The sequence below is a fragment of the Pundamilia nyererei genome, unplaced genomic scaffold, assembly GCF_000239375.1.
Source record: "Pundamilia nyererei isolate P.nyererei 1_Seehausen unplaced genomic scaffold, PunNye1.0 scaffold00011, whole genome shotgun sequence".
Classification (NCBI taxonomy): Eukaryota; Metazoa; Chordata; class Actinopteri; order Cichliformes; family Cichlidae; genus Pundamilia; species Pundamilia nyererei.
In genome coordinates, this window is record NW_005187412.1 from 5,658,407 (window position 1) to 5,683,942 (window position 25,536).

The window sequence follows — 25,536 nt, forward strand, 5'->3', positions numbered from 1 at the left end:
GTGTGTGTGTGTGTGTGTGTGTGTGTGCGCGTGCGCGCGCGTGTGCCACGAGGTGACTGCCAGGCCAAGTGTTACATGAGTTTTTCCTCACTGTTAACACATCCAGTGGAAAACCATTGGCTCTGACTGGTCTCACGTTGGTGTCAGGAAATAGTCATATCCTTTATATGTGAAAGCTCAGCAAAGGACTGCGCTCTGTTTTATTGCATGTTTGGAGCTTGTCAGAGGAGTTGAGAAGGAACAACACTGCCAGTGCTTTTCATCCTTTTTTGCATTCTGTTTTTCTTCCACGCTGTCGTCTCAAATGTAGGATAGAATCCCGTATGTCCAAGTCAGCGGCCAATCAGAGATCAGCCAACATGGTCACAGAGTCCTCCAAGGCTGTGACCTCAGCAGCAGTCGATGCTTCCTCAGGGTCAAAGGTGAGTCTCAGTGGTTCTCTGAGAAGCAAAGGCTTTAGATATACTGTAGAGCATGAACCAGTTAATGTATTACTGATCGAGATAACCTTTTGTTTTGAGTTTTAGTAAATTATGATGTTACAAATTTTAATACATTTGTTCAATTTGTCATAATATCAGGAGGTAGAACAGGTTGGCGGTTTAATGCCTTGCTCCTCCAGTCTGCATACCAAGTGTGAATGTCAGACTGAAAGTACTTAGATATAGTAAAAAGTGTATATGAATGGATGAATAAAACACAATGGATAACACGCTTTGAGTGCTAAAGCGCTATATAAGAACCAGTCCATTTTCTGTTATAGTCCAGAGATCAATTATCACATTGATTATGTGAGCCACAATTAACAGTCCAAATTTAACAAGTGTAACAAAATTTTATTTCCCCAGTTAACAAATGAGTCGACTACTATTAAGTTACAGTCAGAGAAGCTATATGTATTTAAGTTGAATAGTGCACCTCATTCATTTTGTTATTTTTTTGTTACCATGTATGTTTTTTATTTAGTGTCTTAAAAAGAAAATGATCACAAATCCTGATTTTTGTCTTTTTAAGCAACTCGTCAGCCAAACAGCCTCACATATTTACTGTATAAATGTACCTGAGAGACTGACTGACTTTGTCTAAAAATAAACTCTATTATAAGTGAACACGTGCGTCCACAGGAGTATACTTTTGGTATTTCCCTTTCTCGTTAAGGATGTTTAAAAAAAGGAGCTTCCAGGAAAGAAGGCCATTTTATTATTTTAAAGGAAAAATGATTTTTCCTTTCTAAGTAACAAAATGATGCATTTGTTTTCTCTGTACTGTGTAGGCTAGCATCACGCAAAATGACTTTATATATGTTAATTTAAAATTTCCTCATGTTTTATTTTTATTTTGTTACTGATTATGTTTTTCTGTGGCTCCTGCAGGGCTCCAGAGGTACGGGGAAAGTACACAATTTTGGCAAAAGGGATCATGCTATTAAAAGAAACCTCAATATCCCAGTGGTGGTGAGAGGCTGGCTCTATAAACAGGTGAGGATATTCAGAGTGAGTCCGACAGGCAGATGTGTTATACAGGAGCACGTGTTAAAGACTGAGCAAATGTTTAAATGTGTCACGCAGTGAAATATCAGCCACAGGATTACCATCCTTCACTGTGTAAGAGGTGTAACTGTGCAGTATGGAAGTGATCTTTCTCTGTCCCTTAGCAGAACTTAAAAGCTCATATTGACCTTACAAAACCTTTAAATCTCACAATCCTTGGAAGTATAAAACTACAGTGCTGAATTAAATGTAGCAACTGCAGCTTTCTGCCAAAGTAATCCTAATTAAAAAGCAGGTTATTCCCAAACTGCACTTTTTAATTAAAATATATTCCTGCAGGAGGATTTCTAAATATTGTTTGTATTGCGTTTCCCCCGATCCATTTCTAGGACAGCTCTGGAATGCGACTATGGAAACGGAAGTGGTTTGTTTTGTCCGACTACTGCTTGTTTTACTACAAAGGTAAGCGTACGAACAGTGCACTTGGTGAAGGGTTAACATGCAAACCTTTAGCGATCTCCTCTGCTGCCATTTTTGATTAATGACAGCCTGTAATTAGATATATGACATGCTTTTTCCACCAGCTTTTGCATCCTTATTACCTTGAGATCTCTTCTTGCGTTGCCATAGCATGTACCTTCTCTCCTTTATTAATAATACTGAATAATAGATAAGCCACATGCCCCATCATACCACATGCAGCCACATGCCCTTGCAGCATCTTGAGTCCTGCATGAGTTATGCCTCGCTAATTTTCCTGCTATTCATAAATCTGCAGTCATTTGTAAACATCGTAAAAGATATTGGCAGAATTAGATGTTGTTCTGAATGCAAGTAACAATGTTGTGTATGTGTGTGTTCTGATTTCACAGACAGCCGAGAGGAAACAGTACTTGGCAGCATCCCTCTGCCCAGTTATGTCATTTCGCCAGTTGAGCCTGAGGACCACATAAACCGCAAATATGCTTTCAAGGTAACACTGAAGTGGCACTGAGTCAGATCTTTAAAAGAAGTTTTCATGTCTATGTGCGGATTTCAAAACTTCATCTGAGATTATTTATTGCTGCGCTGTTATTTGTTAACAATCCTTCCCCTCACTCTGCTCACTGCAACACAGAAAGGCTGTTTGTGTGCTGCCTGGTGCCCAGATCTCATTTTCATATCTCATTTTCATATATCCATATGTTTATTGTTATTTATCGAGTTATTGTTTTGATTAGGTATGACACTTCTATACTTCAGTATCTACCAAAATGTGTCTTTACAACAGAGCATCAAAAATAGTCAGATCATACAACTGTGGAAAGAAGTTTAAATACACTCATCATGAGCATGAATGCTGTGTTATTTTTTGTTCTTTTTATCGAATTGGCACAAGGTCAGAGGTATACATACAGGATCAAAGACACTGTTAAAAAAATGTAAGGGAACACATCTCAATGGGAAAAACGTACTGATGAAGATCTATACTGATATGGACTGGCTAATGCATTAGGAATGAAAACATGGCATATCATTTGATGGAAATAAAAATGATCAACCTACAGAGGGCTGAATTTAAAGGCACCCAGAAAATGATGTGGCAGCTATACCATTTTGTCAGAATTCCATTGCAGCACCTAAAAATGGTGCTCAGTAGTTTGTATGAGTGTCTATATGCATGCCTGACAATGTTGGAGCATGCTCCTAGTAAGACATGGATGGTGTCCTGGGGGATCTCCTCCCAGATATGGACCGGGGCATCACTGAGCTCATGACAGTCTGAGCTCATCCTGATTGCAGTCAGGGTGCCGTTGCCTAACCTGTAGAGGTCTGTGTGTCCTTCCATGGATCCACCACTAAACCGGATAATTCTCATTGTCACTGTCTCACTGTTAACCTTCTACTGCACCTATTGTTCATTTCATTAACATCAAAGTAGCTGAAATTGATTAACAAACTCCTCTGCTACTTAACAAACCAGATCAATAGCCCACAAGTGTAATTGACTTGATGCTATACTTTGATTAAAAAGTGTTCCTTTATTTTTTATTTTGAGCAGTGTATATAGATGAACTCACTTAAATCTTTGTAAAGTTGTACTGAAGACTCTCCAGTATCTTCGGCGTTGACAAGGCCAACTCCTTGTTAGTGATCATGATTGAATACAACAGGTAGTTTCTCTTTGCAGGCATACAAGGATTTTTTACACCAATCATTGAATTAACCAATACTCAGAGCAATAGGAAAGTCCAAGGAACCCATTGAAGAGCTAAGAAGGAGAATTAGAGTAGATTTACACAAATTGAGAAGGCCTCTTGGAGCGATTTCTAAACAACTGTAGATTTAAAGATTATCAGTTCAAACAACTGTATTAGGAATCATTCAGATTTGTCAGCACTTTGCCAAATTGTGGAAGAAGACCCAAACTGTCTAACCCTAAGATGAGAGGAAATTGGTTAAAATGTTCAGGAACAACCGAGGAACCACCAAAGCTCCAGTCTGCTATGAACTGGAAGATGCTGGAGCACCAGTGTCCACAGCAAGGGAAGTTTTACTGGGAGGGGTTGTGACCAAGCAAGAAGCCCCTGCTCCAAAACTGACAGCTGCAAACTCAATTGAAATTTGAAGATGTCTTTCTTCAGTCTTCTGGAGAAACGTGTTATGGTCAGACGAGACAAAGGTGGATTTATCTGGCCACAATGACGTTAGTATGTTTAGAGTTAATGGCGATGCTTTCAAATGTAAGAATACTGTACCATCTGTCGAGCATGGTGGTACCATCATGCTCTGTGGATGTTTTCCTGCCAGTGGTACTCGCACATTGCACAAAGTGGATGAAATAATGATGAAGATGGAGTACCAAATTCTTCAACTTCACCTCAAATTCACAACTACTGTATACGATTCAAACGTGGTCAAATCTGTGTGTTCCAACAGGACAGTGATGCCAAACACACATCAAAACTGGTTTGGGGATGGATAAAGCAGGCTAATATTAAGCTTGAATGATGACCTTTCCAAGAGCCTCAATCCTATTTCTGGACTATGCTTAAAGGCCAAGTCTGTGCCAGGAAACCAATTAATTTAAGTGAACTCTACCAATTCTGCCAACAAGAGTGATCAAATATCCAGCCAGAATTATGCCAGAAGCTTGGTGATGGCCAAGACGTCTTATTGAGGTCCAACTTGCCAAGGGACATTTAACCAAACAGAGGGGGTATATGGATGTCTGTGCTTCTGTATGTATACTTTGATTCTGTGGATTGGAGAAAATCCAAAATACACTCAAACCTGTGCACCCAATTTCTGTTTTTTTTTAAGTCATTAAATATGTATGCTGTATAATCTCTCCACCCTGGAAAAAGAACAGTTCAAAGACATCTTTAAAATTCCCCATGATATTCATGACCACAGCTGTAACTTCATTTATTAGTTGCTGAGTTGATATGAGACAGTTCTCAAAGTTCACCCATAAAAATCTATGTAAAGATTACCAAAGGTATGGATTTCATAGAGCTGCCATTGGCTGTTCCGATTTGTAAGATCAGGAGGTCATCAGAGGCGGGTGTCTGGTTATGACTAAGAAATAAATCAACAGCTTTCCATGGAACAGTTAGTACTGATCAAGCCCAACAAAAGAGACATCCAGAACACAACTGTCTCCTATTGTGCCCCACAGCAATAACATTTTTTTTTACCATTTAAAACCGTGGAAGAGATTCAGCATGCAAGTGATTAGAATAGTGAGAAATGTCTAAAGAACACAGGAGCAGCAGTTTACCAGCAGCTAAACTTAACTGAACTTAAACTTTTTATTTATGGTATCTTTTGCAACTTCATTGTATTACATGAAGAACTAATATAGTCTCAAGAGTGGAGAAAGTTTCACTGGAACTAAACAACAGCTCCACTCTTGATTATTATGTATGTTCAGGTTTTTGCAAAACAAGTATTTTGCATGCACCTGAGGTGGTCTTAACTCAGCTTTTTTTAAATATCATTCTATAAATCGTTCTTTCTCAAGTTGTGCAGAGTGTGATGGAATTTTTGACCTCCTGGTTTCTGACCTTTTCTAGAACAAACTCAATAGCGGGGATTAGAGCGAACCGCTACAGTACAACTGTCCATGTATCAAGTACAGCAGAACTATTTCTTATCAGATTTTATCCACTATTATAAACTGAGAAGAAAAATATGTTTAGGTGTATTCAGTATTCAAAACAGTGTGTGAAGCATAAGAAAATGTTTCTGTCACCAAAATCTGAATGGTAATATAGCGAAAACTGGTGTTAATTGTATCACTTTTACTTTAATATATGTGCATGACGTTTTTCTTACATGCAACAAATATTTTGGGGGTTTTTTTCTTTTGTTTTCTTTCGTTTTTGCAAATTTTGAAAAAAAGAAGGACACAAGAAATTATGTTTCTTGTGTGTTAACATCATCTAGGTCCTCTTTGTGGAAGCACAGAGTCCCTCAAAGAATAATAGTGCCTGAATGTTGATGCAGCACAGCAGCATCTGGGTATTCTGTTATAATCCTTTCAGCTCTTTTGGGCTTTTTTTTCTTAGATTATCTGATTGTGAGAGCATGCCAGTGTGAATTACAATGTCTGTGCTCATGTGATATGTATGTACTGTGTTTTAAAGTTCATACAACGGGCACTGAAATTTGTATGGTAATTGCTGCTTAGAATATTAATAATGCATTCAGCATATTCGCTGTTGGGCGGGAGTGTATGTACAGTTAGGAGAAATGAGCGTTGGCTTTGCATTAATACCTTGTATTTAAGGGATCCCCCATCCCCCCACCCTTAGCTCTCCCTGTGCCATCATGCATTAAAGAGCAGGAGATTTCATTATGTGTATCTGAGGTGCTTTGGAAATTTTCAGTTACTGCTAAGCAAGCAAGCATGAAAACAGCTGAGTTGTTGTTGGTGTCCAGGAATGATATGTCTCTCTCTTAGATCTACTGACATGTAGAGTTAATTCTAGATTAATCTTTTACCTGGGTTAAAAATGATTTGAAGATGAGGCGAATAAAGTGTTCAAATTCTACTGAAAATCAGCTAAATGAGCGGTTGGATTTATAAAACTTAAGATGTTGTGTAAGGACTTTGGTGCTGTAATGCTTTGTGCTTTGATTCCACAGTCGTGTGTCAAAGCACTTACGATGCTCCCATTATTACTCATTCTTGCTTTTGTGATGACGAGGGACTCCAGCTGGAGCCATTTCTGTTCTCTCTGTTTGAATCAGCACTGATCAGCTGTGACTTTCTGTTATTTTCTGTTCTCCTGTTTTTGCTCACCTCACTGTGTTTCTCTCATTCCCTGTTGGTCAATTGCCTTCCATTGTGACCCGGTGTGTTTGCGTGGGCGGAGTGAGTACTGTTCTCTGTGGGCGGCCGTCCTGAATCACACAGGCTTCCTGTGTTACATGAATAGGTATTTGATTTCACTATAGCCTCACCAGTAGCGCACCATCTTCACCTCCATTTGTTTGCGTCTAGCTGCTGAATGCACATTTCTAAATGTGCATTTAAGCCTCATCATGGAAACGAATGACAAATCATTTATGGACAATGCCAGAGCAATCATTGCTAGATTAGACAAATCTTTTGAGTGGGAAACATTAATCGAGTGCTTTTCTTTTACATGCACCACATTTAAAACATCTATTACAGTATAAGCATTCTTCCTGGACATGAATGTTAGATATTTAGCGCAGAACTGATAACTCTTTAAAACTTAATCCACCAGTAGCACAAGAGTCAGCACTTTACCCTCAGATGTTTGTTTCATCTATAATCCAATCCCATATATTTAGCAGGTTCACCAATTACTAACTTTATAAATGAGATCAATTGGCAAATGTTGATGCTCATTTTACCATTTCATCACTTTGAAAATGTAAAGTAAATGCTCTGAGGCTCTGGTATTTGTCTTGTCAGGCTGCTTATTACTCATCACATTTCCATCATCGCGGGAGAGGGAGAATGGCGAGGTGTCAGCCATTTTTCTTTGCATTTCATGGAATGTATGTCGTCATTAGCAGTTTGCCATCTCCTGTACGTGTGTTTATTTTTTAATACAAGCTATGAAATTAACCCAACACAATTCTCCCCCTCTTTTTGGAAGCAGGTCTTGTTGAGTTTGCTTTGCCGTGTTTGGCCTCTAACATGTTGAGTTTTTAGTAGATTATTGAGTGATAATCATTATAATTATTAATGAATAATAATCATTTTAAATTATGAGTGCTACATAGTAAAGATCTTTCTGAACAGATCAATGAAAATAGAGACTTCTCTTATTAATAAAGTCAGCCTGAACTCAATAAACTACTTTTTTTTTTAATCACAGGTGGCCTTCTGCTTTTCTGTTAATATGATGAATAAGGATATGTATAATTGCATAAAGTTTTTATATTTATTTTGTTTCTCATTATCAAGTGTGTTGTATTGGACTCGTTGAAGGTCATGCTCTTACAGTTCATGTGAAATAGCCAATAAATTCCTCAAAAACATTCATTCTGGAAACCTCTATAGAGTAAGAGTAAATATAGTTTTAATTTCTGTTGAGTAATTGAAGATTTAACATTTCACTTACCTCTTACTATAATATATTGTAAAAGGTAAGGAAAAGTATGTAAACAGTAGTAGGTAAAAAACACCTGTGAAACTACAAACAGCTGCTCACCCTTTGAGTGGTTTTTTATATGCGGTTACGTGTGTGCTTGTGTCTAAAGGAGTCCGTAATTCTGTTCTCTTTGTTCCTGTTTGGTTGTTCGCTGCAGCTGGTATATAATTTGTGTATTTCTAGAAGAATTTCTCTTAAAGACGGGAAGGTGTAACCTTTATGTTTTGCTTTTTGTGTTGCCAGAAACAACAGCAACATATTTTCTGCTGCAGCACTTTTTTCCCCTCCATTCTTTTTCTGTATATTGTTGCTGTAAACTTCAGTGAGTTGGCAGCGATCATTGAACAATAAAGCACTTATCGGCCTGTCTGGCAGCTTTTTCCTGCCTTTAGTAAGACGCTCTCACGTCTATTCCCCATCTCTCTCTCTCTTTGATAGGCGAGCCATACTGGAATGCGCTCCTACATTTACAATAAGAACTCTGTGATTGGCTCACAGGCAGAACACTGCGGGATGCGGACATATTTCTTCAGTGCGGACACACAGGAGGACATGAATGGCTGGATCCGGGCCATGAACCAGGCTGCGCTGATGCAGCAGAGTCACATGATAAAGAGGTTGGTCTCACTCTACTGGGTTCAGTTGGTTGGGGTTCTAGTGCAAGTTTGCACAGAAGAACTGGATATCTATTGAGATTAGATTAAAAAAGGGAGCCTGGATGTCCCGATCAAAAACAACTAGAACCTTTGCTAGTGCATCATGCTTTAAGGACTCAACAGCACTGTTATACTGCAGTCCTGAAGGTCAGATTCTTTAGTATCTATATGATTCACTAATAAAATTCTGTTTTCCGTAATGGGCTGCATTGTAACTTCAGTATTCTGCAGCTGTGAGTCCAGCTGTGTCTGCAAAGTAGACTTTCTCAAATATTTAATGGAGGGCAGAAATGCTCTAAAATATATAGCCAGATACTCGCTGTATACAGAGTTATCTTACATTAGCAGGCTGTACTGCATAGCTTAAATGATCTGTGCAATGTTGCCATCTAGAGACCAATGTACATCACTACCTAATTTTTTAATAATATTTTGGAAAGCGCTCAAAATCCCATTGTTGTGTTCTTTGAAATGAAATACAAGTTATGTGAAATACCCTTTAGACATTAGTGTCCATCAACTGTATGAAGTTTGTGAAACTGTAAATAACACACCAAGAAAATCCAATGTTCGGGAATAAGGATACATGTTTTAAAGTATGGAGCATTAGGTTGCAATGCATTAAAAAGGTGGTGCTCTAAACTAAAGTATTTGATGAAGATAAAGTGAGTGATATTACTCCGGTGCTCTGGGGTTTCCATTTTAGCTCCTTTGAAAATGTGCAGTTGGATATTTAATGAATAGCTCCCCGTGCTCTGGATTTGTGTCTCTGCAAATGGATTTGGAAATTACCTTTAGGACCACTTAAGGTTGATTAGAGTTCCCATTGTGTTCTCTATCCACTGATTAATACTGTGTAATCTCATAACCCTGTAACAGTAATGTCAGGTATAATTTATCTTACTTAATATACTTGATAAAACATATTATTTTCCATCAGAATATTTTGAAGTACAACATTACATGGCAAACTGAAGTACCCTTCTTTTATTTCTCCCGATGTGTATCATTAAAAAAGTGTCATGAGGGGACCTTAAACAGCCTCTAAAATTAGTGAAAACTTCATTAAGAAAAAAAAAAAGGACTGGGAACTTCTCCAGTCTACTCATTCCTTCGACACTGAGTCTTTTCCAGTAAAGGCATAATCTCCCTGCATCACTGACAACTCGGGGGATATGAATAAAAATGGCATTTTTGACAGGGTAAAAATGACCAGCTGGCTATAATTTCTTTAACCATATGAATTCTCTTGGAAATTACCACTAAGTGATATTAATTCATCGTGTGGGTGAAAATCATCTGACGTCAGTGAAACTCTTTACATTTTTACTGGCAGGTTTGACATTGGTTTAAATATCATATCAATCCTATGTCATGTCTTCACAGAGAGGTGGAGAAGCCAGAGAAAGCTGCACAACAGGCAGTCCCACAGACCAACCATGTCCACACTAACCAGAGCTCATCTCAGCCAGAAAGTGCTCACAGGACAGACAGAGGGGAAGCTCAGAGCAATGGTATCAGACTGGCTCATGGAGACGAGGTGAGGTATGGATTAGAGATCCAGGGGAAACCCAGCCAAACAGCCCCACAGGAGAGAGTAGAGAGACTGTCTCCAGACGCTGTTAATGGTGCTGCCCATAAGAATGGACAAAAGACTGTAATCCAAGTGGCTCTGCCACCAGAACAAAATGGAAATCTTGTCTATCAGAGGGGTTTCGTTACACGGGCAGACACTGAGAAGCATGTTCAGAGGAAGAACACGTTGGCTCAGGTGGAGCACTGGGTCAAAGTTCAAAAAGGAGACCCCCCGAAGAGGTCAGTCTGACTTCACACAATCAGTTTGACTCAACTAACATTTCTCTATAACAGCAGCATGACTAATGACAAAGAAACTTTGAGTCTATGCCTCCCTCTAGTGGCTTTTATGAGGATTCACTTATTAGATTGCTTTAATCTTTCTACTGAATTTCATTTTATCTTATTTAAAGCATTATGGCTCTATAATAGATTAAAAAAACACAGCTAAAAGATTTCCTTGTTCTTCTTTCTTTCATAGTGCTCCCTCTGCTGAGTTCAACCTCCCTCGATGGACTCCTCCCTTAAAGCCCAAATCAAGTGCAGCAGATGTCACCTATCAGTCATTGCCAAAGTCTCCCCGTCTACCCTGTGGCAGCAGCTCTCCTCCAGCAACATGCAATCTGCCCAGTGACTACAAGTACGCCCATGACCGGCTCAGCCACTTCCGTATGTCCACTGACGAGCGAATGGCCACCAAGGAGGGAATGGTGTGGCAGCTGTATGAGTGGCAGCAACGGCAGCAGTTTCGTCACGGCAGCCCCACCGCTCCTATTTACACCGGCCCCAACTTCACAGACTCCTCATCTTTCAGAGTGACTGTAGAAATGCCACGCTCCATCTCTGTTCCTCCATCACCATGTGAAGTCCCACCATCATCCTTCAAGCCCCTGTCTCCACGCAGACCACACACTCCTTCAGACAGACGCACAGTAAGGCCCTTGGATGAATTGGCACCAGGGGACAGCACAAGATCAAGCTCACCCGGGCATTTTTGTGCCCATCTTTCTCAGGTAGCACACCTAGTTAAGGAGGCGCTTAGTTTGCCTTTCTTTCAGTTAGATTTGTACATTTAGAGTATTAATTGCAGTTCTTAATACTCTAGTTCTAAAATACTCAATGGGATAAAATCATAAATGCACAGAGAAATGTTGCATTCAGTGAACAGTAATAATTTAATATCCATTTTATTAAATAAACCTGCAAATACCTGTTTTTACTTTGATTTACATGATGATAAACTGTAGTTAAGATATAATAGGTAAGAATAGTGCACGTGTCATTCCATATTTTTAATTAGCCTCCCATAAATTAAAACCAGCAAAGAACTGATTCCTCTGTGTAAGAGGACCTTTGTTAATTGGATATTAAATATTACTGATTACATTTTCTTTTGCTTTCATCTAAAAACAAAAAGTCTTTTGACTGATTGGTTATCTAAATAATTAATTGACTAACGAATAAAATAAATGGCAGAGTAACTGAAAATAATACTTGTGTTCCCAGCTAGTTCAATTAATCTCTTCAGTGTATCTTGAATGATGGGAACAGTGGAGTTTTTGTGGATGGTGTGAAAGTAGCCGGTGTGTTGACAGTGTTGTTTCTCTCCCATAGTAAGCTTGGATGGAGACCTGCACATAGTGTTGGATGGAAAGATGAAAGTCCCACCCTTTATGAATTTATGTGCTGATACTCAGTAATTGGGCCTTAAACACTGGTGATACTGTGAGACAGTAAACAGCAGTGGCCTGTCATTGACATGGGACTGAAGTAAAACTCAGTGTTTCACATGTTCTGAGCCAAATGACAAAGGTCTCATTCTCATGGTAGCTTGTGGATATGAGGTGTCACAACTTGGAGAATGTTGTGAGCTCACAAGGACACCATGGGAAGATCGCGCGAGGAGCATGAGAAGGCTCCGACTTTACAGCACGCACACTTTGATGCTCATGTGAATCGTTTGCAGATTCACACAGTCCACACCCAGGCCTACTCCACAGGTGGTGTGAGCGCATGCGAGTAAAAGCTCGCTACTCTGCCGTCCCCCCAAAACGTCGTAGCGCTCAGACAGCACCGCCACCGCCACAGGAGACGGAGCCCAGGAGCACGTCCTGTAATCCACACCCTGCTCTCTCTCCCCACCACACCCTCCACATGTGAAAAAAATCTCCCTCCAAACCATCACCACATTTGCCAACACACACAACCCTCATAACCAACCCGTTGGCCTTACACAAGTAAACAAAGTGTTGCAGATGCTCTGTTTCCCCTATGATTCAACCAAGTGTCAAGACTCTAATTACAACCATAAAATATAGTGACGCGCAATTATGGAAAACCCTCTAAAGGATACATTTTTAACAAAGGTAGCCACAGTGACTATGCTAGGGAGCGATGTTTATGGGAACTAAATTTAGTTGGCACTGAACTTAGTTTTGGTGCACCCAGCATCTCTGAGGCTGATGGTGCTCTCTGGCTGGAGTGCACTTAAGTAATAGCGATCTGTGTGCCTCTGCGGAATATCATTAAGAAGTATGTTTTATTAGCAGCTAATCCAATTTGCCTTGGGCTTCTCAGCACCCTATAAACATCTCTACTGTATCTCAAACATCAGCAGCGGTCTCTTTCTTCTGATCTCACATTTAAATAAAAAACCTATTATACAGCAAAAAAATTGTGGCATGGGAATCTCAAAGGGAATGGCTTACAGTGCTTCTCTTGCTGGTAGCAAACAAATGTTATTTTAAGAAAGCAGGTTTAGTATAATTTATGTGTAGTTAATTAAATCTCTTGTTGTTTGTGTCCTTTTAAGCTTCTGTGGTGGGCCTGGTTTTCGCTAATTCTGTGTGTTAAGCAAAAACGTCAAATTTTTCCGAGCCCTGTAGCATCTGAAAACTCAGGGCACACCTTGTTTCGTATAAGAGTAGGAGTGATGAAAGCGAGAAAAGGATAGATGGAAAAAATAAATCTGCTGTGTAGTCAAATTTGTTTGCAGACTTGGAGGCAATGGTTTAACTTTGACTTAGTGTGATGAAGTGATCCATATATCACTTTCAACACACTATTGAAGATTATTTAGTAAATCAGATATTCTGTTTGATTTCATTCTATATGATCTGCGTTAACAAGTGAACGAATTGCATTTCTCCACAGAATTCCCAAATAGAGAGGAGGTCCGTGCCAGCCATGGGCTACATCACACACACAGTCAGTGCTCCCAGCTTGCATGGCAAAACGGTATGAGCTTCTATTACATTAATATTACTTACTTGGATCAATATGAAAAATGGACTTTTTATAATATTAACAAAGCGTTATAATAGTCTAGGAAAATGAATCCAGGTAAGAACTGGAAACGTAATTAATGGGGGCCGTCTGTGACATTATCACATGTAGAATTTGTTCCAGTGTTTTTGTTCCTGATAGCATTTCTGTTCAGACAGCACAGCAGGCCGTCCTCACATGACAGTCTTTGTTGTGTAGCTCTAGGTTTTACATTTTCAGGTATTATTAGGACACATTGTGTTAAAGGTACATGAATTATCACAAATTCATTCATGACTTCATGCATGAAAAACAACGAATTCATTAATTAAAGTAAAACCGTGTAAAAATATAACTGTATAAAGAAACTATAGGGGGAAAAGATACTTATATCCAGAACATAAACATACACAGTTTGCTGTTATGTGTAGAGACAACACTGACTTTGGTCCCTTTTATGCTCAGATGATTCAGATGTTGTTGTTATGTGGTTCAACAAACAACAACAATAAAAACATTCCTCTAAAAATGGTCAAGGATTGGACTTAAACTGAGTGAAAAAAGCAAATGTCCACAGACGCTTTGGAAGAGCTATTGTTCAATACTACTGAAAAAGTCTGGCTTCTTGGAAATAAAATATAAAGAAATGAGGTGTGACTCAAGACTTCTGCACAATACTGAAAATTACAAACATGAATGTATAAAATATCTGAAATATTTGGGGGCAGGGCCAGTGTTAGATAAGAGTGAGGATGAGGTACTGGTGTTTAACATGTGTTTTTCATAAATGAATTAATGCTATTAATGTGTCCCGTTTTCTATGAAGAGGTGACAATTCATGTACCTTTCACATAAAGTGTTACATTATTGGAGGCAGCAGTATACTGGTGTCTCTGCCACACTCCACAGTTACTGCAGCTCAGCCACTTTACTGCCCAGATGATTATGAAATATTTCCTCTCATCCCTCTGTGCTTTCACTGGCCCCTAAACCCGGGCTACGCTACAGCCAGAGGAGCTGACTCTGCTCCTCATTCAGCTTCGGAGGCACCAGGCCAAGATGGCTGGTGCACATAGTCCCAGCAATGCATTCGCTCACCTGCAGCACCACCAGCACAACGGCCTACTAGGCCCCAGCATGCAGGTCAGGGACCCTCATATTTCCCTAATGCAGCCCAGTGCATCCTTTGCCAGTGCATTGTGGTCCCCTGCTCCCCAGCCATTCCCATACATTACTACCCTATCATCGTTACAGACTGTGCAGTTTTCTGATTCTGCTTGGATGTCTTGTTCATTTAACCACTTTGACATGACTTGTATTGTATTAACAGTTATATATTATCGATACTCGGAGCCTTGTGTGACTGTTTGTAAACAGGGATATGCCATGTTTGGAGCATGTTGCTTGTGGCCCATGCCTGTATTTTACACTTTGCGTTGTCTCATAGATGTATAACCTTGCACAACCACAATAATGTCTGATTATCAGAACATTTCTGTGTAGTTTGGAAGCAAGCACAATGCTGTAAGAGCAGCAGCGACAACTCCACCCAGTTTTTAGCAACCGACCATTCTCTGGCCATCCTCCACGCTTATGGAGAAATATAAACTCTCTGTCTGACCACATGTCATGCACATGTCTGTGTTCCTCAGTTGTGCATAAGGTCATACATGAGACATTAAACCAGATCAAAACAATTACTTGATTACTTAATTAGAGCTTGACTGTAGATAAAAATACAGAGGTAGAAGTGCACTGTAATTGAGACCAAGTTAATTAAAGTTCTGCTAGAAAATCCCAAATAAAGGTCCTAAGTGTCATCTGATCACGCATTATCCTTTGCAGCTTCATTTCAAATGATTTATCTCTCCATTGCTCATTTAAAGGCTGATGATACTTACATACAACTGAAGAAGGACCTGGAGTATCTAGATCTGAAGGTGGGCCCCAACAAAGTAAATGGCACTTTGTCTTTTTCATCTTCTTCTCCACCTCCCCTCTCTGGACTACAATCTTGTTCTCCTGTCGCTGCCTCCAACATCTGCCTCCCTGTTTCCCTCTTTTCCTTTCTGTCCTCTGTTCTATTTCTGTCCTTTACAATGGAATTAACATTTCTCGAAACTGTCTTCTTATTGCACAAATGATCAATTTAAGGATAAAGAAAAAGATACTTTTCAGTTTTGCTTTGATAAATCCTGAAAATTGTCCAGTGAAACTGGTATAAAGTAATAATGATGCTGAAGTGTTGAAGTGTTTTATTGATGCAGCTCTGCATCAGTAAAAAAAAAGAAAGGAAAAAAGCAAAGTGAGTTGAGGGAAGTCATCTTGTGATACGCAGTACAGCAAATAACTTTTCGCTTTCTGGGATCAAAAGAAATCAAAAAGAGATCAGTGTGTTTGAAATGCCCACGTCATGTTTTGCTCGAATGTGAGGATGATGTGCATACAAGTGAAATAGACCATTGTACTGCTTTTTAAATGGAATGTGACGCATCCCAGTAAATTATGCAGGATCTTTACACATGAATCCCTTCATCCGATCATCCATCGTGTGATACTCACCACTGAGATTTTGAATTGCATGCTAATAAGCACCACTAACAGTACTGAATGTCTGTTTGACTTTTTGCTTTTGTTTTATTTGTTAGAGCATAACAGATGGCCTAATTAGGCTCTTTAGGAAATTTTATGTATTTTTTATGTATTAGCAAAGTAAATACGATTTTATATTATAGGCTGAGTCATAGTTTTATTGTGGTAACTGGTGGAAATGGATGAAAATGTGCAGCGGTGTAAGTTTGCTATGGTCTTCAAAAACTCCTACAGATACTTGGTAATGCACTTAATTAGAGCTGGCAAAGGGACAGACTGCAAAAAACATAGTCAAAACTTGTTTATTTTGAGTTGATTTTTGCATAGTTGGTCCTAACTCATAAGCACCCACGCCTTTTAAACTCAGTGCCCCAAGAATGAAACTGAGACTTTCTTTTAAAAACTCAAAGTTTCCAAAGCCAAGAAAAAAATATGCTGGTGATCACTGTAATAATTTTCCCAGACTTCATGACGATCTCCCTACAACCACAGAATACATAATAAAACTTTTTCTCACAGACTGTGCAATACCCCCACAAGACTACTAATTGACCGTGACATGTAAAATAAGTGGAATGTCCCTTTAACTGAGTCTCCTATTTGCACTGGTCCATACTGCTGTTCAACGTGTGGTGACCCTAATGTGGGCGATATATGAATAATCAACCTTTTGATCTCTGTAAATTACTGACTCTGATAGAGAAGTGGCTGACAAATCTCTGCGTCATTATCTTGTGAACCTCCGGGTGCGATGCAAAGACCGGCAGTCGCTAGATACCCTGTACTATTAGCCTGATATCAGCAGAGAAAAATATCACAACTGTAGTGGAGCTAGTTAAGTCTATACGTTTCTGGAAAATGACAGTTGTTTTTGTTTTTGTTTTGTTTTTGTTTGTTTTTTTGTAGTAATTTTGTTGCTACGATGGACTTTAAATTAAACCATATAGATGTCCCTGAAATGCAGACTTTCAGGAATTACATGCATTTTATGCATGGTTCCCCATTTTCACAGGCTAATTAGACAGACTAAAATAATTCTAAACCTAAGCATTGTTTTTAATACTTGGTAACATCAGGCCTGTTCACTCATTATTTCAGTACAAATTAAGCAGACAAAATATCTGGAGCTGATTCTGTGTTGAACTTGGACTTGGCTGCGGTTCACTGGTACTCTCAATATGAGGTCCAGATAAGTTGTTATTGCAGGTAAAGGAGGCCATCATGTCACTGAAAAAGAAAACTAAATCTATCACAAAGAAAAAAATTAAAATAGTTTCCAAATCTATGATCTGGTACATCCTTAAAAATAAAAAATGAACTGCCCACCTCAGCAACACAAAAAGGTTTGGAAGACACGTTTCCAACGTCCAGTCAAGCAAAAAACACTCTCGACAAGGTGGTTTAAGAGATGCCTTCATGAATGTAAATATAGAAGTTTACTGGTTACACACAGAAAAGGAGCCTGCACAGTTCTGCAGAATAAACCGCTGGACAGTAAACCACATGATGTGCCAAAAATGGTGGAGGCAGTGTAATGACCTGGTAGTGATGGAAGTAGCGGGATGAATTCTGAAGAGTGTCACAATGCAGATGGCAGCATGGTGGTTAGCACGGTTGCCTCACTGCAAGACGTTGCTGGGTTCAAATCCATCACTGGGCTAGGGAGAGGTTTCAGCACCCCTGCTAGATAGGTGGAAGTGAATGGATTGAAAGCAGAAACCAAAGGGTGCTTCAGTGAACCCCTAACCGATCATCTGATGATGTCCACATCACTGGCTACAACTGATTTTTTTTTTATCCAAATGTTATAAACAATTGGACAAAAACCGCATTGTTCCTCCTGTATCCGAGGGTCCTTTCCAGCACTCTGGCATAGACTTTCCCAGGGAGGCTGAGGAGCATTTTAATAATCAACGCCTTTGTTAGGTCTCCACTTAAAAACGTTCCCATTCAAAACCATGGATGTGAAAAACAAAATCTGAAAAACACTTTTTTCTGCCATACTGGTAATATTAAGGAGTTGTTTGTTAAGTTACAGTAATAAACATCCTGTAAATAGCAGCGTAAGAGCTTTTTTCCAAACACAAAGATGTAGAAACTCTATCTGCATAAATGTTTGAACGAAGCTATAATAAGTTTTTTTTTCTTTCCAATTTTGTATCAGTTTTTTTTTTCTTTTGTTTTCCTCCTTAGTAAACTCGGCTTAACTTGTGTATCAGTCCCATTATCTGTAAACTAGAAATATGTATCAGTTTTTTATTTTGTCATTCGTTCAACTTTAGGTTACTGGACGTGACAGTTTAAAGAAAGAAAGACCATCAAGGCCTGTGAAAATAGCAGAAAGTGATGCTGATGTAAGTAAATCATTCTGTTCTCAGGATTTACAAAAACAGTCAGATAAGCACCCTGTTTATCCTTCTCTGTTTTTCCCCTCTAAGATCTCTGTTTCCGACTTCTGACAATCCACTACAGAGAAGCAGCTGACTTTAGTCTGACTTTACTGTGTGTTTTAGTGTGGTTTGCCTGCGTGTGTGTTCTTAAGTTGTGGTAAACAGAGGCTGTAGAGGGAAGGGAACGTATTTGCGTTGCAACACTGTGGGGACACCCATCCATGCAGCACAGTGAGGGCCTGAGAGTATCGACCACAGCTTTTATTTTCCTCCCTGCAATTTAAAGGGAAAAATACATGTAATGGGAGTTTTAGATGTTGAGCTGTTAAATTTTTCAGTTTGATTTCCCAGATTCTGCTTTCCTCATTCTTTGTTTTCTGCTGAATAGAGGTAAATAAGATGGATGTCCTGGCTTTTCATCATTAGCATTGTTCCACTTTAACAATTTATAAGAAATTGCCAGTAAATTTATCGGAACAATGAATATTTCATGCAATTAAAAACAACAATATGTGGCAGCGAAAATAAAAACAGCTTAATTATTAATTGAACAGAATGATAAATAGATCTGAGAAGAAAAAAAACACTGTTTGAGAAAGACTGTGAACTAGGCAGTCTTATGTTGTTTTCATAAACACATAACCCATTTCTGGGAAAACAAATCTGTCACTCTCTATAAACACGGCTTTCTCCAAAAGTGAATTGAAAATATGGATTCTTGATTATGATTACTCATAATGGGTATTACCAGAGCTCACCCCCAAACTAGATAGTATAGAGGCTTTTGATATCTGGCACTGCACCGATGAGAGGAATTCCTTTGAGCTTTTTGCACAGATGAGCCGTATTGACAGACTGAGACGATCAATTTGTCTTATCTGGGTGCATTGTGGAATAGAGTTGAACAAAGGCAAGAATGGAAGAATTTAAAGGTGGTGCAAACAGAAGCCGTATCTAAAAATCTCAGGCACTGTTTTATCTCTTTATTTTCTGCTATTCTCTGTCTACACTCTGCCATATTATCAGAAGCGATAGGAAGAACTGAGTTTTCCTCCATTCTCACTGTTTCAATATGTTTTCTTTTAGGTGAAATTAAGTCGACTGTGTGAACAAGACAAGATTCTACAGGAGCTAGAGGCCCGGATACGCACTCTGAAAGAGGACAAGGTTTGAGTTGTATATATTTGTTTGTATTCTTGTGTGGTCTATGAAGGCTTACGTGTTTATGACAATGTTATCGTCCCCTGGTGTAGGACAAGTTAGAATCTGTGCTGGATGTTTCCCACCAGCAGATGGAGGACTACAGAGATCAGCCAGCTCATGCTGAGAAAATTGCCTATCAGCAGAAATTACTACAAGAGGACGTGGTCCATATCAGGGCTGAAATATCTCAAGTATCCACAGTAAGACCCGGGATTTGCAAGTCCATTGTGCTTATGACAAAAACTACAGCCTCCTTCTTCAGTGAAACTGGCTCAGACTTTTTCATCCAACTCTCATTTTTTCATATTCTCCTATGAAAATGTGAAATAGGTGCACTGATTTATTGAAGCATGTGCAAACATGTACATATGTGGAAATATAGAGTTTGCACAATTTTAAAAATTTTGAAAGTCAATATTTGGTATGACCACTGTTCAACACAGTCTGAACTCTCTTAGGAACGATATCTTTCTTCTTGAAGGACATAGGTCAAAGGTCAAAGGTCTTCTTTGGATGTTGGATCCCTTTTTTTCTGTTCCGTGTTCAGATGATCCCACAGTCTTTCAGTAATGTTGATTTCTGGGCTCTGGGGAGACCAATCCATGACTGGTAGTGTTCTTTTGTGTGATTTTTATATCTGTATGCTTTTGCTACACTCGCAGTGTGTTTGGCATCATTGCCGTGCAAAACAAATGACAGCTACCCTTCCAGTGAGACCATTTCAGGCTTCAGTGAACAGGAGATGGTACAGCAGAAGGACCAGATGTATGTTTCATGTCCTGTGTCGGGTCTTTGATTTGTTTTCTAGATTATTTTCTTAAGACAACGGCTTTCAGATGTTATTCATCTGCTATAGATAGGTCTTTTTTGCCCTACCACTTCTTCTTCTTTTGTTCTCTACTACTTATTTCCTCTCATTGTTTAAGGAAACCCTGTACACCATTTTTGAGATAAAATGAGTTTTTGGCTAGTACAGTTTTTTGAAAAACCTTGTTTTGACATTTGACACTGATGTTTTGGCAGGTAAGGGATCAAACTACTCAGGCTCTTACAGTAAGCACATGCTACTAAAGAAATGTTTTATTGGTTGAAAACAAGATGTTCACTTCTATTTTTAGTTGTTCCTTTTTTATGGTTTCTGCAACTGGCACAATGTTTCAGGATGACTGTCACTATCAAAATGAGTGCTTAGGGACAAACCTACGGCTACAAAGAAATGAGTAGATTTCTCAGCCACTCAGAAAAAAAAATATTTGGTCAAAAAGTTCACTGATATTCAAAATATTTAGTGTTGAAATGAAAATTACGAGTTTCAAAAGAACATTCACAAATAAACCGCAAGATTACATGAAAGCAAACAAATGTGTCTTTGGCTTAAAGACATTTCCAGGCATTGGTTGTAGTCTGTCAGTGCACACTGCAATTTAAAAAAAAAAGAAGAAGTGATAAATCATAAAAATCACCACTTAACACACCTGGTCTTAACTGCAGCTCACATACACACCACTAAAACAGCTTTTTATTCACAAGCTAAGTACAGTGTGTGAACACTGTTTTTTTGGCATTGTAACACAGAGCGTGATGTGTTTTGTTCTTTAGGAGATGGAAAATGCATGGAATGAGTACAGCCAGCTTGAGAGGGACGTGGACTGGCTGAAGTCGGCCCTGCAGGGACAGATGAGCCGCTGTGATCTTTCTCAGGTCTGTGGCTCAGTGATCTCCATTAACTCCCGCAAGCAGTCGCTCGCTTTGAATGGGAATGAGCTAAATACTGCTGATGTCATATACTCAGACAAAGCAAAGAACTGGTTCAGAGGATTGTGTGTTGGATTCTAATTAAAATCTGTAAAATATGAAAATGTGTCTGTATGCGTCTCTGTGTATGTGTGTGGTTCTGTGTTTCTATGTGAGCAGCAAGAGAAGGTCCAGATCAGAAAGGAGCTTTGGAGGATTGAGGATGTTATCGCAGGTCTCAGCAGCAGTAAAGCCAACTACAAAGTCACCATCTCCTCTGTTACCAACCCAGGTGAGGCAAGCGCTATAGGTTCCATGTCTACAAAGCAAATCGCTGTGGACCTGCGACTGTATCTTCTCATTAAAGCCTGCAGTCATATTTTTGTTACCAATCCCTTGAATGTTTCCCATAGGAAACTAAAAGTGCTGTCTTTACAGCATGTGTGTATTATTGTCATGTGATCATGCGCATCATATTCCCCAGAGAGGAAATTTGTGCCTTCGGTGTCAGTGTCATCAGTGCCTTCTGTGTCTGGGAGCGCGTCTGCTATGGAGATGAGATTGTCCCAGCAGCAGCAGCAGCAGCAGCACAGCCCCCACCTCAGTCCCAGTAGCCACACCCCCACCCTTTCCTCTAGTCTCAGCCAGCAGCCATTACACCATTCTACAGCTGTCATCAGTGGGCCTAAGTGGGTAAGTGAGTAAACTTAAGCTGGTTTGTGTTGGTTTGTTTAATCATGTGCTCTCTGCAATTGTGTGTTCAGCTTTGATTGGTTAAATACACAGAAGTGCATTTTGCAGTCTGTGATTTTCAACTTCCCTTTTTTCTAGTTGGAGGTTTTCAACAAGCCATTAGCACTTTCCTTAAAATGAGTCTATTTACCCCTGTTGATCAATGAACTGAATGAAGTGTCAGGAAATAGAGAAATGTGAAATAATGTCCAAAAGTCCAAGAAAAAAAGTGAATATTTACCTTATTTGGCCACTAATTAGCCAAGTAATAAATGTAAGTAAACATTTTTGCTGGTGCTCATGCATCTTTGCATAAAACAAACTGAGTGAGTTAAAAAGATGACATCCAGTTCACTTTTATAGAGCTGTTTTAATCTCGTTATACTATGTATAATGACAATAAAGGCTTTCAATTCAATTCAAGTACGCCCAGCTGGAATGGAACAAGAAAAATGCAGTTAGGGCTGTAACCTCAGTGTTTGGTGTTTTTGAATAATTTGTTGTAAGATAAGCTAAGATGTAATTTTCTCAATTTGCTTTTTAAATTGTGCAAGACAAATGTATAAAAGTAACACTGAGCCCCGTTTAATCAACATTACAAGATAAACTAAGATATATTACATTTGTGACAAAATTTCCAAAACTGTTAAAAAACAGTAAAATTAAACCAAATAAAAGTAACCAAAACGGGCATAACATCACAGGTGTTGTCTGTAGTGTTACTGGAATCTTAAAGAAAAATTGCCACGTGCTTATGTTGCAATCATATAACAATTTTGAAAATTGCTGCTTACCAAATTGTGACCAAATGCAAACTTTGTATTATGGTTTAGGCTTGAAGTCTGTGGATTTGGTCAGTTTTCCCTGGTTTCCTTCCACAGTCAAAAAAAATTCTAGGTTAGGTTAATTTTTTTGAATCTGTTCCCTGAGTCCAAGGTGTACTGCCTCCCTCACCTAATCTCAGCTGGAATAAGCTGCAGTGACACTAGCTGGATAAGCAGTCAAGAAAATTGATGGATTATTAAGTGCAGAAAAATAATTAATGTGTATTTCAAAGTTTAAACGTTTTGGAAATGTATTATCTTTGTCATTAATCCTGCTTTGTTTATACCAATGTGTGATGGAAGTCAAAGTGTAACAGCATTTCTATGACTGTATACTGTGTAATCTGTGTCATAGCCACTGTCATCAGGCTCTACAGTCTATAGAGTTACTTGCTCAGGAACTCTTCATCTTGGTATTCGGGGTCCTTGCAAGGCTAGAGTCCTTCTTCAGTTGTTTTCAGTGGTTCACATTTATTCTGTGCGCAGAATGAGGAAGATGTGCCTCCCAGACCTCCTCTACCTCAGCTCTACAGTCCCGATGAGCATCCCCCCGCTGTGCCTCCCTTGCCCCGGGAGACAACAGTCATCAGACACACCTCTGTACGTGGCCTCAAACGTCAGTCAGACGAACGTAAAAGGGACCGAGAGACTGGGCAGTACACAAACGGGGACGGCAAGGTACGCAGAGCTTGTGTGTATTGCTGTGTTTGCATTTTTAATGTCATGTTGTTTCTAATTTAAATCCACTCGTATATGTCAGGTGGAACTCAGGCCTTTCCTGAGTGATCCAGAACTCATGGGAGCTGGTGATGGCTCCAGTCACATTAGTGTTGTAACACCTGGGCATGACGGAGGTTACAAGACATTACCGAGCAGAGGTACATAGACAACAGTCAGTTCATCCCGCCAAAATGCTTTAGAATATTGTTTAAGATGAGAACAGACTTCTAATATCTGTGGTCTTCCCCTCAGGAACGGGTGGATCTTCACTTAGGTTAAATCAGTCTTCGAGCATCTCCTCATACGTTACCCTCCGAAGAGCAACGTCAGCAGTTGGCATAAAGGTGGGGGTAACAACAGAGTGAACATGTCACTCCAACCCCAGATTATATTCATTTATAATATTAATAAGACTTAATCAAGCATTTTAAAAGCAATTTAACAGCACTGTATAATTAAACAATGCTATTTTAGTCATATTTCCACCAGTCTAAAGTCTGCCATGTGTTTGCTCTTGTTATCATCTTTCTCTCTTCCCACTCGTCTCAGGAGAGACCAAGTGCCTTGGAGCGTCTGTACGCTGTGGACCCGGCGCAGCAGCAGCAGCAGAGGGGGAAGATGAGCGCTGATGAGCAGCTGGAGAGGATGAAGAGGCACCAGAAGGCTCTCGTCCGCCAGCGCAAACGCACCCTGAGTCACGGAGACCGCCACGCCGCTTCGTCGTCACGCACGTCATCCTCACGCCCACTTTCAGCAGACTTGGGATCAGTATGTTACTAGAGCAGCATCACACGTCACACTCTCACGCACGACGACAACCAAACTGAGAGTGGCGGTCTACAGCAGTAATGCATGCCTGTGTTGAGTGCAGTGGGTCTCGTCTCTGCTTCTCTTGTTACCAAGTTTATATTAAACTATTAAGTTAGTGCGGTATGGCATTTCACTGTGTGGCTCTATCTGTGCTTATTCAGCACGTGTTGTTTTCAGGCTTCAGTAGGTCTTTTTCGCCAAAGTCATTTGGCCTAAAGAACCCATTCAGTTGAGTTGCAGACTTGGATCCCTTTAAGAAAAAAATATTATGACTTAGGAGGAGAATGTGGTCTCCAAGTGCCTTTCTGGTGTGCTTGTCCTAAATGCCCTTCGGTAAAAAAGACCTATACAGATAAGTAGATACGTTTCTGGTCTACAACAAGCTGCAGCATTAAAAGTAGCACACATATATAACTGTTTAAGTGTTCATTATGAGGTGCAGATAATAACATTTACATTAAATAGTGATGATTTTGTTTTCTTTTTCAAAATCTTTACAAGATGAGATCTTGGCTATAAAACATATAACATATTAATGACCTCAGTCACTGCATTTCTCCCTTTTCTCTGCTATGGATTCTAACTTTGCTTTATCCATCATTTCTCACCCTTCCTCACTGACCTGTTCATTTTTCTTTCACATCAACACTATCCTACCACATTGATTTCTAACCCGTTGAAGTGTTTTGTGCTGTCACATAGCAGCCGTCTTGTCTCTCCTCGTGTAGATATTAAAGCCAGCTCTTCCATGTGTCCATGCTGTTGCTGTCCATATATGTGTGTCTGCATGTGTGCGTGTGTGTGTGTGAGGCAGAGAGAAGGAAAGTGCCTACTTATATTCTACTGACCAAAACATTTACGTACACTGAGCATTACATTCTTAAGCCCACTCTTGTCAATGTCATCGCACCATTTTTCTCACCTGATTT

The 25,536-nt window shown here is 39.5% G+C and overlaps 1 protein-coding gene across 10 annotated transcripts in view; it reads left to right on the top strand.

Moving 5' to 3' along the window:
- Positions 1-25,536, top strand: part of plekha7b (pleckstrin homology domain containing, family A member 7b) — a 73,194-nt gene that overhangs the window by 40,382 nt on the left and 7,276 nt on the right. For 4 of the 10 annotated variants that reach the window (XM_013908522.1, XM_013908519.1, XM_013908525.1 and 1 more), the window contains 20 exons: positions 311-422; positions 1,374-1,478; positions 1,880-1,952; positions 2,363-2,463; positions 8,546-8,724; positions 10,150-10,578; positions 10,820-11,351; positions 13,492-13,575; positions 14,611-14,745; positions 15,489-15,557; positions 18,477-18,548; positions 19,671-19,751; positions 19,838-19,987; positions 21,387-21,488; positions 21,702-21,813; positions 22,006-22,214; positions 23,564-23,755; positions 23,838-23,955; positions 24,050-24,141; positions 24,347-24,565. In XM_013908522.1, the coding sequence (XP_013763976.1) occupies positions 311-422; positions 1,374-1,478; positions 1,880-1,952; positions 2,363-2,463; positions 8,546-8,724; positions 10,150-10,578; positions 10,820-11,351; positions 13,492-13,575; positions 14,611-14,745; positions 15,489-15,557; positions 18,477-18,548; positions 19,671-19,751; positions 19,838-19,987; positions 21,387-21,488; positions 21,702-21,813; positions 22,006-22,214; positions 23,564-23,755; positions 23,838-23,955; positions 24,050-24,141; positions 24,347-24,565 (3,166 nt within the window). Of the gene's footprint in view, positions 1-310; positions 423-1,373; positions 1,479-1,879; positions 1,953-2,362; positions 2,464-6,596; positions 6,917-8,545; positions 8,725-10,149; positions 10,579-10,819; positions 11,352-13,491; positions 13,576-14,610; positions 14,746-15,488; positions 15,558-18,476; positions 18,549-19,670; positions 19,752-19,837; positions 19,988-21,386; positions 21,489-21,701; positions 21,814-22,005; positions 22,215-23,563; positions 23,756-23,837; positions 23,956-24,049; positions 24,142-24,346; positions 24,566-25,536 lie in introns of those variants that run through there. The other 6 variants (XM_013908520.1, XM_013908521.1, XM_013908523.1 and 3 more) reach the window with 6 other exon arrangements.